The 18,851-nt window shown below is 43.1% G+C and overlaps 1 protein-coding gene across 2 annotated transcripts in view; it reads right to left on the bottom strand.

Annotated features, from left to right (window-relative positions):
- PNISR (PNN interacting serine and arginine rich protein) overlaps window positions 1–18,381 on the bottom strand; it is a 356,148-nt gene extending 337,767 nt beyond the window's left edge. Inside the window, exons 1-2 of one of the 2 annotated variants that reach the window (XM_078648213.1) lie at window positions 18,095–18,381; window positions 1,572–1,672 (exon numbers count right to left, since the gene is read on the bottom strand). In XM_078648213.1, coding sequence (XP_078504339.1) covers window positions 1,572–1,659 — 88 coding nt within the window. In that variant the 5' untranslated portion in view covers window positions 1,660–1,672; window positions 18,095–18,381. The remainder of the gene's footprint in view (window positions 1–1,571; window positions 1,673–18,094) is intronic. The other variant, XM_078648214.1, reaches the window with a different exon arrangement.
- Window positions 18,382–18,851: the final 470 nt, after the last annotated feature.

Below are 18,851 nucleotides of genomic sequence, written 5' to 3'. Positions count from 1 at the left end.
CGTACCTGCCCGTTTACCGGTTTAGTACTAAGATAATTGATTCCTTCGTGCGCTTTTACTTGTGATCTAAAAAGGATGCATGTGGTCCCCGCTCACCGAGTATGCCTGTAATCAGGCACTGGAGCCCCATTTTCTCCAGAGTCCACGCACAGCACATATCTGCATGAAATGCGCATTAAATACCGATTTAATGTCTTGAATTCGTGCTTAGCAAGTGTTTGAGCTATGGCGTCAATAGTATTTCTACCAGAAAGTGACGGACCATAGCTCTGGAGAGCGAGTACCTTAGATTTGACCAAGTACAACCTGAATATCAAACACCCCCTCTCACTTTCCTTCGAGATGTCTTTAAATATTTGGATCCAGGTCAGACCCATGAAAAACGGACTCTCCGGTTTCTGACGGAAGGATCGTTACTCGTTGTTGCAGTCTCCGGGCATTTTAGAATAGAAGTCTAGGCGCGCGACCACTGCTCTTTTCATAGAAATGATTATATGTAGGAGGTCAAAGACTTTGCCTTAGGCAGCAGTTTGCAGACACATCTCTGTTTTCTAATTCGAAGGAAGCGACAGCAGGTCCATCCACTACTTACTACTTGTTAAGGCTGAAAATAAACGCACCTGTCCTATTAAGCCGTTTAATATGAGTGCTGTCATTTTACATATTGCCAGTAGATGGCAGGGAAGAGCAATGTAAAAGCCACTGCTCACTACAAACTTCAGGTAAAGTAGGTCTTCAATTATCGCGGCCGCGATAATTGAAAACATATGGCCTTTGGAGTACGTAACAGACACCAATAGGCCATGGGCGGAGCTACGCGACTGCCCATGGCCTATTGCGAGTTCTGTTAAAAAAGTGCACGCACGCACGCAAAGCCCAATGAAAATGGACCTTGGAAATGCACACGCACGAGCTGAGTGGAATTTCAAGGTCCATTTTCAAAACCCCGAGAAAAGGACTCTGAGTGCGCGAACACTGCTGCGCAGTGTACGCTAGGCCGAGACCCAAAAACCTGCAAGGGTGGAGGCAAAGATTTAATGGTGGCAGGCAGGGAGGGTGGGGGAAAATTAACTCTGACTGCAAGGAGGGTGGCAGCAAAGCAACACTGACGGCGGGAAGGGTTGGTGAGGGCAAAGCAGAACAATGCGGGGAGGGTGAAGCAACAACGTGTGCAAGCACAAGAACTCGAATGGAATGCTGCAACCAAAATTATAAAGTAGGTCTTAAAATCGAGCAGTGGAAGGAAACCTTGCAAGGAAGCAGAACTTGGGCCATGCTCAATGGGAGGAATAAACACACAAAGAAGAAGTGAAGCCAACACGTACTGACCAAAGAGAAGCAAGGAAATTAGAGCGACGATGAAGCCAAACAACGATAAGCACTGGGGTCTCTAACACCCTTACAATTAAACAGAATCTCCTGCAAAACGCAGGCGTTGTCAAAGGCAGGACTTACAAACCCAGAGGGAGTTATCAATGGATGTACCCTTTGAGGCTCCTAAAAAAATTACATTAGCCACGAAATATGACAAGCTTACATGTAGGTATCATTATGGCTGGTTATCTACTTACTTGGGTCCTGTTGATGCTGGAAGGTTTGCATCCACTGTTGCTGGTTTAAAGGCCATTGCTGCCAAGGCTGTCCACTCTGATCCCACATTGTTTCTTCTGTCCTAAATCAAATATAAAAAATAAAGTTCATCTTTATTTTTAAATTGTATTAGTGAGTAGAAAATGTGTGCAAAATCACAGAGTAAATATTGCATAGAACAGACATTTTGATTGGAAACGTTATAATCTATGTGAAATGTATCTGTTATGGGAATGATGAAAAACGTACTGGTAATATTTCACCTGCAATTGTTGGTCTAACCTAGCTTACATCATTAGCAGCAAGATAACTATGCTCCACGCAAAGGCACTGGCTTCTGCAGCGCTCTTTTTGATGGTTTGGCTTGACTGCGCAGCTGTAGCCAGATAATTATGTGAGAATCAACAGGAGAGGAGCTTGGGCTAACCCACAAGTTGGGAGCTAGGAGTATATGTTTTGACTGGTCAGAAGTTGTGGGCTTCCACAAAAAAAGGCTTCCTCTCTTCAAAGCTATGATTGTTTTATATAATTTATCCATCTGTCTGAACTTGATCTGTCAGGGGCACATACATGCCACTGTAATGGTAATAAAGTGCCTTCGATAACTAGATAATTTTAAAAGTGTTTTTCTCTGGCAGCAGCACAGATGGGGGTAAGAGATTTATTAACGTACATGGATTTTTAGGTTTGGCTTGATAGTGCATTCGTAAATCAAACCACAAGTTGGGAGCTAGGAGTATATGTTTTGACTGGTCAGAAGTTGTGGGCTTCCACAAAAAAGGGCTTCCTCTCTTCAAAGCTATGATTGTTTTATATAATTTATCCATCTGTCTGAACTTGATCTGTCAGGGGCACACACATGCCACTGTAATGGTAATAAAATGCCTTTGATAACTAGATAATTTTAAAAGTGTTTTTCTCTGGCAGCAGCACAGATGGGTGTAAGAGATTTATTAACGTACATGGATTTTTAGGTTTGGCTTGATAGTGCATTCGTAAATCAAACCGATTAGCATTGCCATTGCTTGTTTAGCAGATGCTAACATTCTAAACAGGTAGTCTCCGCTTGTATTTTTTTTTTGCAAACATTTTATTCAGTTGCATCAACTCAAGTAGGATCAATACAATGGGATTTAAGAGTGTCCATCTAACTGCTGATAATATTTAATCGACAATCATAGTTATTGGTGATACATTGCCATTCGCGGCTTCTCGCCACGTATGTCCCTCTTCTCAAAGGGCAACTGTAGCCATCAATCCCATCAGAGTTCTCAGACGAGCCATGCTCTATATCCCTGTCCCGTGAGATTGGCATCCCAATTGTCCGTTCCAGTCCTCACTCATAACAATCTCAGTGAACAATAAAATAACTCCATAAATCAAATAGGAAGGTATCCAAAGAGGGGGAGCCACTATATAGTACAAAAATGCAGTCCCCCAAGCTACCTGCTCAGGTAGGGCAATGTTTAGTCTCAACTTGTATGGGAATTAATTTACTCTCCTACATCACGAATGAGCAATCTAGAAATCAGACAGCCACTATTGCTGCTTAACTGGATATAAGGAGTTCTGTTTTAGAAATGATCAGGCGGCTCTTCTGCAGGCGAAAAGTTAACAGCAAAAACTGCCTTGGGACAGGCAAGTAAAAGAGAAAGTTGTCCACAGAGCAGTCCATGAGAGGAGCTCAAGGCCCTTAAGAGTATCTTTTTGAGTACTGAATAAAAAAAGTAATTAATAGTATTCCATTTTCATCTGATGATAGCTAAAGGTCTTGAGAGAAGACTAGATAGAAGTGCAACACTGGCGAGTACCCAGAGAAAGTCCACAAAAGTGAAAGAATGGGACATGTATTGCAAAAGAGAAGAGGGACAAAAACATAGTGCAGCAAATTCAGGTTACAATAACTATACAACAAGCTTTTACTGACAACTCCAGCTAAATTGTGCAACTATGCATGAAAATGTTCTATATGTGCATTGTTCCAAAGTAATACACAGGAAATTACTAAGCATTTCATACAGAATTAGAATATCACCAGAATAAAAATAATCGTATACCAATAAAACGATTGCATTATTTCAACTCAAAACTAAATTCTATTAAAGCAGCAGTGCTGAAAATAGACATATTAAAAGATAAATGCTTTCCTGCAAATCCAATAAAACTGTTAGGCCACATAGTTCAGTCTACAAGAAAGCATACTTAGATCAACAATAAAGTTCAATATCCCTATGTGTGTAAAAGGATATCAATCCTTAAGCACAAGAGCAGTTACTCATTAGTAGAAATAAGGGCTGTACTTGCTCACTGCAGTATTCATTTGGTACCAGAAATATGTCAAAGCAAATAAATATCTTTGAAATCTTAGACTAACACTGCTGCTACCTCATCAACACATCCTGACTAGATAAGATTACAATATTCGAATCTATGCAATGGTAAAATCTCAAACATTTTAAGAATACAAATGATTAGGGAGGAGTCTAAAAATATTACCAAAAACAACTATTTTGCTAAACTTTTTGGACTAAAACCCATTGTTAATTCCTTGCATTAACAACCGACAGACACTTGTATCACTACCAAGTACCTAAGCCCCATGACAATATCAAAGTATTACCAAGGAAAGACAAAACAGGTTAAAGACCATGCAAAACATAAAACAAGCAAAACAGTAAAAGACCTACAGTTAATCTCATATTATGAGTTCTGCATCTTCAAGACCTTTTACTGAACAGACAACACTATCCATAACACACTAAACAGACCATCCAGGATTCCACAATTTGCACACAAAATTATTTTTATCTCACAAAATCTGCAGTTTTGTAAAGAGGCAGAGGTTTTTATTATTATTTTTTTTACAAAAGTGCCTGCAAAATCTGGAGACATGCGATTCGATGTTTAGAACATCATGCTCTGAAGCATGCTTTGGTTGCTTTACACCATCTCTAGCTGTCATGTTAATTCTTTTTGGGTAGGGGACAGGGCTATATGAGTTTTAGAAAGTTAACTATATTAAAACTCTGCAAAATATCCAGGGCACTTTTTAGTTTAAGAGTAATGTATTCACATTCAATGAGAATAAGAGCATGCACAGTAATAACACCCTCAGATCTTGATTCTGTATGTGTGGGTGACTATTGCCGGGGGCTGGGGTGCAAGCAGAGGGGCTGTGGTGGGAATAGTCTCATATTTGGGGTGTAGACTGCACCTGTAAGTCACATGGAGGTGGGGGGCTAGGGTGCCTGAGGAAGAGGTGCCATGCCATGCCTCATGGGTCCGGGAGGCAGCGGTGTACTAGCAGGGATGCATACATGGGCGCTAGAACAACCCAGTGAGAAATACGGCCCCCTCCCACTAGGATAGGATTGGAGCTGTGCTTCTGTAGATGTGCAGACATTTTAAACATTTTTCCATTGATTTACGTCTGAAAGGGTATGATTAAGAGTAAAATAAAGAGCCACAATTATGCAGCAGAATGTCAATTTTTGTGCTGCGCTGTTTCTATATCGCAAAATTTCCATTTTTGTGCCGCACAATTTGCAAATCGATGCCACAATATCCTGGGGGAGCTGACTAAAGAGCAGATCATTGCATTACACAGTGGTAGATGCCATTGTGTTGCTATGGATCTGCTGTACTTGCCATTAAAAAGAAAGATTTTGATCTTCCTATAGCTTTTAACCCTACGGACAGATCATCACCAAATTTAGTAATCGCTTAGCAGAGTCAGCTATGGCCAGCATGCCAATTTTCCTGCAAATCTACGCATGGAAAATAAATGTTAACAAGCATTGACAAAGCCAACAGGTCTCAGCAATACAAGAGCTATAAGCGTTGTCAATGCTAATGTCTATAGGTGTTGTCAATGCTAATGGCAAATCAGCGCAGCCATGCGCACTCTGTGCCAGGTTAGACCTGCCCTCATCGTAGTGTTACCAGCAGAGCGTATAATGTGCCCTCGCCCCTCCGGGGACCAGAGCACTGAAAGCAGCATAGCTGACACACATCAACATAGAGAAGAGACATCTCCACAACATTTCTCCGCTTACAAATGTCATCATGCAATAACAATGTTATTTACATTAGTTGCTCTAGTGTAAGCAATTGTTTTTAGGTCTCGCCTGTCAATGCGCATGCGCATTAAGCTTGCGAGACTATGGGGGCTTAAACAGACTTTAACCAACTTGCAAGGAATCGATGGCGATTCCTTGCAGTGCCTGTGAAATTCAAGCTCAATGCGCATGCGCATTGACATTAAAAGCGCGTGCACATGCCCCCAGCCGCCTGCCTTGCATGTCTTTTCCCTCAGCCGCACTCCTCCCACACCCCGCTCCGCCCCCTCCCCTGCCTGCCGTGTAGCATTTCTTCAGGGCACCTCCCCTCATCAGTTCCCCAGCAGCATCTGTTCCCCAGCCTGCCGAGAGCAGCTCTTCCTGCTCCGCCCTCTCCCCACTCTCTCTCCCCTCACGACGCTCCTCCCGCTCCGCCTCCTCCCCACTCTCTCTCCCAGCACACCTCCCCCTCCAGCATACAGCACGGAATTCAGGCATCAGCTGGACATGCGGAAAATTCCCCAGATTCTTATAGCGCAACTTGTAGAGATTGCATAAACTGCTCGCTAAAGAAAGAAAGTTACACACTATTTTGTTCTGCAGCTCTTCCCGCTCCGCCCCTTGCTCTCCGCCCCCTGCCTCCCCAGCCTCCAGCACCTCCCCATATCCGTTCCCCAGCAGCATCTGTTCCCCAGCCTGCCGACTCTTAGTCGATCAGCCTATAATCCACTTTACTGCTTGTCTTCCGTGAAACTGTCTGTTCTGCCTCGAGCGGAAGGAGGCTCAAGACGCAGCTTGCCTCTTGTGTCATACACCTATGCATCACCGCTTACAGTGCGGCTTCTTTGGTTGCAAGTTGCCTCCAGCACAGCCCCTGCCCGATAGCTTTCAGTCTCTCCTACCCATCTGTTGGCGGAAGCCTCTGCTCTCCACACCGATTCCTCTCACAGAACGGGGCATGTTTCCGAGGGCGCCCATAACAAGGATGCTCCGCCAGAAGCTCTTCCCCTCCCCACTCTCTCTCCCAGCACACCTCCCCCTCGCTCCGCCCCCTGCCGCCAGCATTCCACACTGACACAGCCTGCCGAGAGCAGCTCTTCCTGCTCCGCCCTCTCCCCACTCTCTCTCCCCTCACGACGCTCTTCCCGCTCCGCCACCTTCCCCCCAGCACTCTAGCATACAGCACGGAATTCAGGCATCAGCTGGACATGCGGAAAATTTCCCAGATTCTTATAGCGCACCTTGTAGAGATTGCATAAACTGCTCGGTAAAGAAAGAAAGTTACACACTATTTTGTTCTGCAGCTCTTCCCGCTCCGCCCCTTGCTCTCCGTCCCCTGCCTCCCCAGCCGCCAGCACCTCCCCTCATCCGTTCCCCAGCAGCATCTATTCCCCAGCCTGCCGACTCTTAGTCGATCAGCCTATAATCCACTTTACAGCAACACATCGCCCATAACAAGGATGCTCCGCCAGCAGCTCTTCCCCTCCCCACTCTCTCTCCCAGCACACCTCCCCCTCGCTCCGCCCCTTGTTTAAAGCTTGAAAATACATCCCGCCTCTCCTCCCCCTTCCTTCCCTCCCCCCGGCTTCTTCCCACCCTCCTCCCTTTGCCCGAGGACATCACGAGAGCCGCTAACCCTCCTCCAGGAGCCAGATGATGAGGGAGGAGACGCACAACTGCGGACCTCTCCTGCTGGCACACGAACAACGTCACCTTCTTCACTCTTCAGCACACCAGCCATATTTTTGGGGGACTAGCCAGAGTTGTTAAAGTTGAGCTATATGTACTGTGAAGCCAATGCAGACAGCGGCAAAGTGGCTTTGAACGAAACTCAAAACAAGTCACTCTCACTAGGGTCCGCAAGGCTTTAATGTCGAGAAATAGTGCACGCTCTAGGAGCTGAAAAAATAGACAACGTTCGCGTTCACTCAAATTCTGTGATGCTTCTATCCACAGCTCGAAAAGTTATTTATAAAGAAAGAGACATCTCTCACTTTCCTCTCGTTCCTGCCAGCTGTCACCTCCACATTCCATATCCTCCGTACTTTTAATTTTGAATCATTATGTTGCCCTCCTTCTCCGTAACTCATTCTTTCTCCCGACTTTTCTTCCCTTTACTCCTTTGTTATCTAATCCCAACGTACTTCTCTCTTCTAATTTCATTTAATAGGTCGAGCCTGGTCAGCCCATGCACTGCTATGCAAGGTGTGCTGTATTGGAGTAAGGACTTGAAGCCCTGCCCACTCTCTCCCCACCACCACATCCACCACCACCGCATCCACCACCACCGCATCCACCACCACATCCACCACCGCCACATCCACCACCGCCACATCCACCACCGCCACATCCACCACCACCACCACATCCACCACCACCACCACATCCACCACCACCACCACCAACACCACTTCACCACCGCATCCACCACCACCACATCCACCATCACATCCACATCCACCATGATATCCACCGCCACATCCACCACCGCATCCACCACCACATCCACCACCACCATATCCACCACCGCCACATCCACCACCGCCACATCCACCACCGCCACATCCACCACCGCCACATCCACCACCGCCACATCCACCACCACATCCACCACCACCACCACCACATCCACCACATCCACCACCACATCCACCACCGCATCCACCACCACCACATCCACCACCGCATTCACCACCACCACATCCACCAGCACATCCGCCACCTCATCCACCACCACCACCACATCCACCGCATCCACATCCACCACCACATCCACCACCGCATCCACCACCGCATCCACATCCACCACCACATCCAACCCCACCACCACATCCACCACCGCATCCACCACCACCACATCCACCAGCACATCCGCCACCTCATCCACCACCGCATCCACCACCACCACATCCACCACACCCACCACCAGCACTTCCACCACCACATCCACCACCACTTTCACCACATCCACAATCACCACATCCACCACATCACCACCACATCCACCACCACATCCACCATCACCACCACCACCACATCCACCACCACCATATCCCCCAGATCCACCACCACCACATCTATATGTGTGTGGCTCTGTGTGTGTGTAGGTGCAAATGCAATGTTCTTGGATTTTTGTCACAATAAAATACACTGAACATAATCTTCACAAAAGTTATTTACAAACGTTTAAGCTATTGCCATTATAAATTAAATAAATTATTTAAGTATTAATTATTTACAAAAATTAAAAGCCATTGTTATTTGTAATATCAATACATCTAAGTCACGTAAATACAAACCATGTTGCATTACAAATGCTATAGGTGTCACATTTGCAAAAGTTATAACTATTGGCATTGTAAATGACAAAGCTATTTATTTAGCTATTTTCAAAAACAACACATAAATAAAAAAAAATCATTTACAAGACCAATAGCTCCAACTTTTCTAATGCGAGACCTATTGCATTTCCAATGCTTGTTTATTATTGTGGTCTTCCTACATGCATGGACCAATGTATATGTTCCTACTGAGTATGTTGGTTTCCACTATATATTTCTTTTCCATCACGTGAAAGAGCTTAATAAAAGGTATATAAAGGAAATGTATGTTGGTAAATATCATGTAGTCGCTGTTGTTTCCGTGCGATGGTCAGCCTTTATTTTGATCGATATGACAACTGAAAATCCAAGCCAGGGCTCGAAAAATCTGAAAAATTGCACTAGTCCTGCAGGTCTAGTACTTTAAAAAAAACTCCTCGACCTAACAGTAACCTACTTGACCTCCGTCTCTGAAAGCGGAGCAAATGTGACAAGCTAACAAGATTTAAAGGCATCTTTATTGCTCATTTGCTTTGTGAGCAATAAAAAAGGCCTTTAAACTTGTTATCTTGTCACATTTGCTCCGTTTTCAAACACAGAGGACAAAAGTTAGTATGTTTTCCTACTCGCCAGAAAGGGCGAGTAGGACCTACAAATAGCTCGACCTCATAAAATTTACCTCGCAAATGCGAGTGGTCGAGTGGATTTGTCGGGCCCTGCAAGCGCACAGGCGTGATCAAATAATACGTCAGGGGGAGATGAAAATATAAACTCGCACTTCTGTGTATTTCATAGAGGCTGTATGTGAGGCTTCATGTGAGTGAATGTCTGAAACATTAAAACGTGAACCAGATGTAACGCCTTTCTTAAAGCGAGTATTTTGAAAGCAAATCAGAATTAAAAGTAATGTTGCACTAGCAAAAGCACTGCGTTTATTTGTACCTCGATTTGATGGTGAGGCATTTTTAATTATGACTGCGTCCAAGAAACACACTTAAACCTTGCTGCTATCGCTGCAATGGAAAGAGCATATAAAGGCCTTTGTTTAAGAGTATCTTTTGCAATTAAATCAGATGCCCTCAAAATTAAAAGTAATGTTGCACTGGCAAAGCAAAGTAAAAAAATAAATGCAGTAAGTTTTAAGTATTTAAATTTGATTTGTCGATGTAACATTACATTTAATTTTGAATGTGTGCTACTTACTTTTACAACATGCGCTTAAACAAAGGCTTTGTAACGTTTTATTTTGTTTGTAAACATGCACTCAAATTTTGGGCCCAATTACGTTCTTGGCGGATGGAATACTGCGCCACAAACGAAACAGATATCCTGTCTGCCGTATTACAATTCCATTATATCCTACGGAATTGTATTAGGGAAGACGGGATATCTGAAACTTTACAACGGAGTATTCCGTCCACCAAGATCTAAATCAAGCCCACAGTCTTTAAATTGAAGTGATAGAAGTGTGATTTGCCAAGTGTTTAAAGTGTCAATCACAGGCATGCAGAATTTCAAGTATATCATACCGAACCTGAGTGTTAACATACACCAATCGTGTAAAATAGCCAAACAGGTTCCCTAAGAAAACAGCACCTGGCATTTGACCTCGGTCTTTGAATGTACAGCAAATGTGACGAGATAAGATCAAGATTTACAGGCTTGCTTACAGAGGAACTTGGAGCACCGAATGAAAACAAAATTGCTTGTGTTAAGTGTTCTTTATCAAAGAAAATAGTTTGCGAAACAGATCCTAAAATGGAAGCAGGGAGCGATAGGGTAATTGGTCCATGCTTTCAGGGAAGAACACAGGAAGAGGCATGACAAATACACACCATGGACAAATGGGGAGGAAGAACACAAAATCGCCGATGGAGACAGCAAATGGGTAGCCTATGCGCGAGCGGAAGGCCACAAAGTACATACAACAGGTCCCTTCAAGGTGGCGTATGCGCCATTTAGCTAATACCTACATCTAAAACACAGGAAGAGGCATGACAAATACATGCCATGGACAAACGGGGAGAAAGAACACAAGCGCTCCAATGGAGACAGCAAAGGGGAAGCCTATGGGCAAGAGGAAGCCCAAAAAGTATATACAACAGGTCTCTTCGAGACGATGTATGTGCCATTTAGCTAATACCTAAAAAAGCAGACAGGATGTGTGAAAAAAAAGATGCGTTTTCCATTTTAGCTCCCATAGAAAATTTTGCTCATGCCAACAGCCAAAATCCCAAACATATTTACACCAATGTCGCATGTGTACAAAACTTTACTCAAATAGCGTACTTTTGTTAGCTTGGTGTAAATCCATTCAGTAGTTTTTGAGATATAATCATTTTAAAAACCTGCTCAGTGTGTTTGAATGGTTAACACTTTTGTAAACATTGGCCATTTTAATAGCAGACTAATCCAAACTTTAAAATAAAAAAAAATAAAAAGAATTTGTTTGGACATGGCAGCTTTCTGGTACTGTGACCCCTTTCGAATCTGCAGTTCTAGAGTAGGGTCTGAGGATCAGCGTTCGCGGACTGGCTGGCCCAAAGAGAAACAAATTCTCTGGCAGCTGCCATTTTAAGACGTGGGACACAGTCACTGCTTCCTGAAAATAAAATTAAAGCCCTTGAGGTGCATTGTGAGCACACCCTGAACCCCTGGCCAAAATGGAGAGATCATCAAAAGCACTGACACCCACGCCTAGATAGTATAGTGTTTCAAACGGGCAACATCAGCATCATAGGCCACATCAACAACACAAGCTTATAAAGTCTAACTCAAGGGTCAGTCTTTCATGAACGACCTAACTAGATCAAATGAAAGCTCTCGGCTAAACAAAGGGAAAGTGAACATTAAGCCTCCTTAGAAAATTCATTTTCATAACTGGATTTGAAAATACAATTTATACAGACCCAATTACCTAAGGATAATTTTAAACATAAACTTTGTAACCCCATCCTTGCAAATGTATGAATCCATTACCCAACCCTTAACGGGCATTAAGAAGCACAGCTTGGTACCCCGCACTCCAACATAACTAGTGTCACCACAATACACAATAGCTCACTAACAACTCTCAAGTAACTAGCAATTGTGTTTTTTTTTTAAAACATATTGTTGAACCTTATACATAGGTTAAAACCCACATAACTGTATAGAGTCAGTCAGAATACTGCACGTGATCAAGGAACTATGAGACATTATTGAAAGACTAAGACAGAGATGGCATCTCCCCAACTTTCAAAGAGACTATCATCTAATCCGATTAGGTCTTTCTTCCATACTTTGTTCCTAACAAATATAACAAGTGGAATATAATTCAAGAGTATAGGTCACCGGAATACCAGATATCTTGCAGGACATACACACTGGATGCTGAGGGGCCTGCTACTATTCTTGGGGAACAGCAGTGCAAAAATTACTGCTAAGTGGTTGAGATTTCACAACTTGTCAGTCATAAGTAAAACTATGCAGGCTATTATCATGCATTCTCAAAGGAGAAAGACTCACAATATGGACAAGCCTGTTAAATTTTGTTCTACAGCACATGAACGTCCATCACGTCTCAGGGCACAAGAAAGTAAGTTGTTTCATAGCACAGAGAAAAAGACGATGTCAGTGTTTCTGATTGATAAAGCTCCATGTAGGACAATGTGTACCTGGTTTTAAATATATGATCCGGTAGGAAATTTATGAGATATTTTCCGAAGAGCTGAATATGAAGAGATGGGGAACTGGCATTAAAAGAGCACTGTTTGACATAGCCAGATGAAAGTGTAATTCAGTTTCCTGTTCCAATGAGCCACAGTATTTGGATTACCTCAAAATACAATTCAATGTTTGATGTACCTGTATATTTGCTGTGTAGCTCCGATTAGCGTGCATGTTACATTTCAGGTGAGATAGGCTACCCAAGAAATAGTCTAAGCAGCAAGAGGCTATAGTGAGTAATCTGCGGTTTGTACTAAGCAACGCTACAGTTAATGTTCACAAACCGGCGATTTTTAACCTGCACAGACGGCGAGACTCAACGGTGCCGCGCTTAGTAGATAACTGTAGCATGGCTGTCAGGTTATCAGTTTGCTTGTGTAGTTTCAGAGTGCATGTGTGGCATTCCCTTACCCACAAGTCTTCTAGTGAATATTTCTTCACAGCTCACTGATCATTCACATCCTCCAAATGACGCCAATATTAAATGTGTAGTAAATATACACTATTCGCTGTTCCACAAGATTTACCTCAAACTTTTACTAAAGTTCATATGCTTGATTAATTTAGCTGTTTTCTCCCAGCAGATAATACTCAAACCAAAACAGAGATGCTTGCATGCTGGAATTGGACCAATCTCCACCCTTTCACTATATGGCACTGGGAACAAGGATGTCATCATCCTACTCGGAGAAGTGAGGAATTTAGTACTGAACATGGACTAGAAACTATCCCTTATAGGATTAAAAAAATAATCTTCAACGTGATAACATGCGTTTGAGAATTTTTCCCATACATAGGGATACTACAGAGAATTCAAAACATGGCCGCCAGAAAGTCCTCCATCGATGGTCAAATACTAAGACTATTAAACACTAACTCCATTCCTTCTACTTTTCTACTAATTTGCCCAGGGTTTCCTCTTTAGGAAATTTAACTGAGAAGGGTATATTTTTCTTTTCATCTTGATCTATCCCAGTGGACGAATTCTTACTGTTTACAGGAACCTAAAAAAAATTAACTGCTCTCTCCAAAGAATTTAAGACTAATGAAATCAGTCTGTTGTAAGAATGGATGGGGCCTTTTTGTGTCTATAATGTTACAAATCTCCTCAAAAAGACCGAGAATTACTCTTACAAGCATTTTATGACTACTTATCAGCGGACCATTCAGAATTTAAAGAAAAACTCCTCCGTCAAGATTTTGGGGGCCTAATAGGTCTTAAAAATCAAAAACTACATTCCTTCTTGTCTATGTGCCAATCCAAGAGTTCCCATTAAATATAGTCAGGTTTAATGAAATTGTGGAAAACCCTTTATGACCGTGGGAATATATTTCTAGAGACTTTATAGTCTACCTTATTCCTTTGGATGACTGCACCATTATAATTGTTTCTACAGACTATTTTACCCAACTAGCTCACTTCTCTCCCCATCATAAATTGCCATCCACCACCAAGACGGCCAAAATATTCATAGAAGACCTTTTCTATCTACATGTACATGTCAAATATGTAACAAAATGAAAATTCTGAGAGCTTTTTCTTTTACATAGAATACATTTGGTGCTTTTCTACTGCAGCTCAGAAAAATGGAAAATCTTTACTTCAGACAGGCTAGCTTGATTACAATTATAGTTTCCATTCATAACTCAATTTTCTCTGGGTTTTTTTTTTTGCTACTAGTGTGGTTCCCTCTCATGCTTATTCTGTTTTTTTTTTAAAGATAGTTAATTGTGCTCTCCAAGTTATCCAAGAAACTAGAGACAATCGTATCAATATCCTTTCTTCAATAAAAACCTGCACACCCATTACAAAATATTCTGGATATTTTGAAATCCTTAAAATTCTCAATCTTGAGGGTGTAAGACTATTTTTTTTAGCTGAAAAATTCATCCAGTTTTTCATGTTTCCCTACTCGCACCATTTTGCTTATTTCACGATTCTAAGGTTCCTTATCGTAGCAATAATGACTGGGAGTATGAAGTTGAAAAAATGTATGCATTCCATATTCAAAGGTACATTTCAAAACCTAGTTGATTCGAAGAGCTTCCACTCTTGTGCTCGATTTTGTAAACCTGCATTTAATATTCATGATCCTCATCCGATTAAACAATCCCTGAAAAATCATGCCTTCCAATGGCAGATCATGTCACAAAAACTAAGTGCCAATATGACCAATACCTTGTGCCTTCTCTGTGAAAAATGTGCAATGATACATCCAAATATTTAGGGAACTTTAATTGAAAACAAAATATTTTAAGCTCTGGAATCCAATGCCAGCTTAAATCATAAGTATGGACAATCTCCAATTTCATAAAGGGGCTCCAGTTACAGTAAGAAGTGTTCCATCACTACAAGTGGAATCTAGTGACTTAGTATTTGCAACTACTACTCCTCTCAACTGTTTAAAACATTTCACAAGTATGTGCTGCAACACACTGCACCACGTTTGGAGCTTATCTCTGAACCTGACCCATCTCAACCAACATTCCCCACATGATAAAGATTCAGAAAAGGCTGTAGCACAGAAACAGCTATGCTCAACTTCTCCGACGACATTCACAAGGCCCTAGACGAAGGTGATGCCTGCCTACTCATCCTTATTGACCTATCTGCGGCATTCGACACAGTAAACCATCCCGCCCTTCTGGAGACTCTGTCGAAGCGCTCCGGCATCAATGGCACAGTACTTAAATGGTTCACCTCCTTCCTTCAACACCACTCGCAACAAATTAAAATTAACTCATGTCTCTCAAAGCCAACAAAAGTCACACTTGGGGTCCCACAAGGCTCAATCCTCTCCCCGTCCCTCTTCAATCTCTTCATGGAGCTCCTCACAATCATATTGAAAAAAGCTGGAGTGAATTACCACCTTTACACTGACGACACCCAAATCTATTTCAGGATCAAGTCTCCCAGCGACATCCAACTCCTCAATACCACCCTAACTGACTTCCAAACTTGGTTCTACGTTAACCACTTAAAACTCAACCCAGACAAAACTGAACTAATCCTAATCTCTCCTAAAAGTAGCCATCGTCCAATCAAAGAGTGGCTCAAGAATCTGGTTGCCCTAAACTGCCCACTTACCCTATCCGACTCAGTTAAGTCTCTAGGCATCACCCTTGAAAAGAACTTATCAATGGATGCCCACATCAAAAACTCTGCAAAAAGTGCTCTTTTCTCTCTAAAACACCTCAAGAAATCGAAACCTTGTCTACCCCACGATGACCTCAAGACAGTAGTCCAATCCCTAGTTCTCTCTAAAATAGACTACTGGTATGCCATCCTTACAGGAACTCCAAAAGCTCACCTGGCCCCTCTAAGGACAGTGTTGAACTTGTCCGCACGACTTGTATCTGGAATTAAAAGATTTGAACACATCACTCCAGCTCTCAACTGCCTCAATTGGCTTCCCATGGAAGGGAAATGTATCTATAAGCTGGCCTGCATCACACACAAAACCCTTCACTCTCCTGCCCCAGCTACCTAAATAACAAACTGGTAAGAGCAGGTCAATCCAGAACTCTGAGAAGCTCCAACTCACTCCTTCTTATTCCTCCGAAACTGAAAAAAAAAAAAACACCCAACACCGATCGTTTTCTGGCAACGCTCCCCGGATATGGAACGCTCTCCCAGGAGTCCTCAGATGCAACCCATCCTTCTCCTGTTTCAAAGGGGACCTGAAACTCCTTCTCCTAAACAAATACTTTCCTGACCAACGTCAACTAACCTAGTCTTCTATATCTGAGTTGTCTCCTCTCTCGCTGGACATTCAAGGACAGTGGGTGACCGGACTATGTCATTCTCACCTTTCTCTTTTTATTGTTCTCTCCCCCTACGCTGCACTGCATATGTATTTCCCATGCTGTATTTTTTTTCTCTGTGGTTTGCTTCCTTACTGCCGGCCTACTATGTAATGTAATGTTTTATCTGTTTTTTACTGTATGTATGTAAAGAGCTCTGATACCTACGGGTCAAGCTAGCGCTATATAAAACTTTTAGAGTAGAATAAAATAAATAAATAAGATTTACTTCATCTAACACCCTTCGAACCACACACGCCTACAAACGGACATGCAAGAACTGTCAAAAAAACTAAACACTACATCATTTTCAGGGGCACTATGCACACAACACAATATATCTAGCAAACTGCGATTTATAGGCCCGTCGTAACAGTGAGCTGACGAGTAGGAATCTTGACTGGGTTACTATATATTTTAAGTGATACAGGGTAAACTACTACTCAGTGTTACTTTGACAATAACGCAAGCTCCTTAAAATCTATATTCCATGTAGTACGTTTTTTCTTTAGAGGAACGCCGATAGCATACTTTATACCACAATTATTTACACCTTGTTCCTCCAAAAGGTTACAAATCAGTTTCTACCCGCTTGTTTTCAGCTGTCAAAAGGAAAAGTTTGCAACCAAGAAAAACTGCTTTGTACCGCACACAAAGTTGTATTTTAGCAACCAAAAAAGTGTGATTACTAGGCAGCACGATTCTCTGATGAAAATAAAACATGTCTAGTGTTCACTGCACATTACGATACAAACATTATGTATATTCTACGTGTATGTACTTCTTGTCAAAGTGCAAAAATCCTGACAGTGTTCATTAAGGTGGGGATAGGAATCCGCCAGTCATATATAAGTTCCTTATGGTGGATAAGTATCCACCAGCCACACCCACTGTCTCGGTGATACGACTATGGCCAAATGCGCTCTGCCAAATCCCTTCCTTTAACATCAGCTGTATTCCAAACATTGGTGTTCTATAACAGAAGTGGACAAAACTCGTAACCATCACCCGATTGCTATGCAACTCTCGGGGAGGGAACGGCAAGTACCAAAACTGCGTTGTTAATCGAGCAGTAAATAGTTGTACCATTCTATAATTTCAAAGGCAACTCCTTGCGAACACCAGAAAATAGCTCAAGAGAAGTCTCTAACTATGCCTCACATTGCCCTTTAAGGTGGACTCAACCCAATGCAGGGCGCAGAATAAGAAGCACCGCCTTTCGTCTGCACAGCGATAAATGGAGCACGGAACATGCACGCCACCTGAGACCCTACGTCCATGAGAGAGCTCGGGGAAGGGGGCGGGGCACCCAGCGGGAGAGCGGCAGGTCCACCCAAATGGCGGGAGCCTGTTGTTGACACTGGCGAAAGGGTCTCCTACAGTAGCAGCAACATCATCTGCGCGCACTCCTCCCGTGAGTAATGGCAGGCCCTGCCACCGGAGCCCCTGAAAATTGACACCGGCTCAAGTCTAGAGATCAGCGCACCGCCTTATCCAGGAGCGGGCTCAAACCATTAACGACATTTGTGGATCCCGTCCGCTTTCCGGGATTTTAATGGCGCACTTGCCAGCAGCCGGTTAAACACAGGGTGGCTGTAAGACCGGAGCACCTACCGTTGCCGTTCCCTTCCCCGCGCCACTCTGTCTCCTCCGCGCAAACAATATGGCGTCCGCGAGCGCTCTACCGGAAGTGGAAACCATAGGCAAGAAACGTCACGGTATGCGTGGCCTGCTTCCGGGAGCCCCCTCCTCTCCAGGTCGGTTGGTGTAGTAAGAACTTCTGCGTCGTTTGACTCGCTGTCATAGTAGTCCTCTCACTGTAAACGGGAAGCTCCCTTTCGGATAGGACTGCAGGGCTTCCAGCTCAGTACAGCTTCTACTAAGTGAACGGAACACTGTCTGACACAATACGTACGCTGGTACAAAGTTGGGGAAAATTAAAACAAAAAAATACATATATATATATTTTTTTTAGCCGCGTCTCTTGTCTCAACGCCACAGTTTACAGTTGTCACAGTTCCAGTATTCTGTGCGGAGTTGGCCTGGGGCCCGTGAACAAAATAAAGTTGAGCCCGTAATCGATTTTTTTTCTCCTTATTTGCAAATCAGGGCGGCTTTAAACTTGAATTGACAAACAGTTTACGTGCAAGACGTGGGCGACTGCACGCAGTTGTTGCAGACGATATTTGTGGTAATATAGAAATCCGTCCCACCAGAGAATAAAACAGGCCCACGAATCGCTAAAAAGAATACTATCACTGAATTTTGACACTTGCTCTTTGGCACTGCCAGATTACCATATAGGCCAAAACCACCCAGTGCAGTGAGAGGGTTGTGTCAAAGTGGCAGAGGTTTTTGCGAGTAAGAATTA

The sequence above is a fragment of the Lissotriton helveticus genome, chromosome 6 (assembly GCF_964261635.1).
Source record: "Lissotriton helveticus chromosome 6, aLisHel1.1, whole genome shotgun sequence".
NCBI classification, from domain to species: Eukaryota; Metazoa; Chordata; class Amphibia; order Caudata; family Salamandridae; genus Lissotriton; species Lissotriton helveticus.
This window is presented reverse-complemented; position numbering and strand designations above follow the sequence as displayed.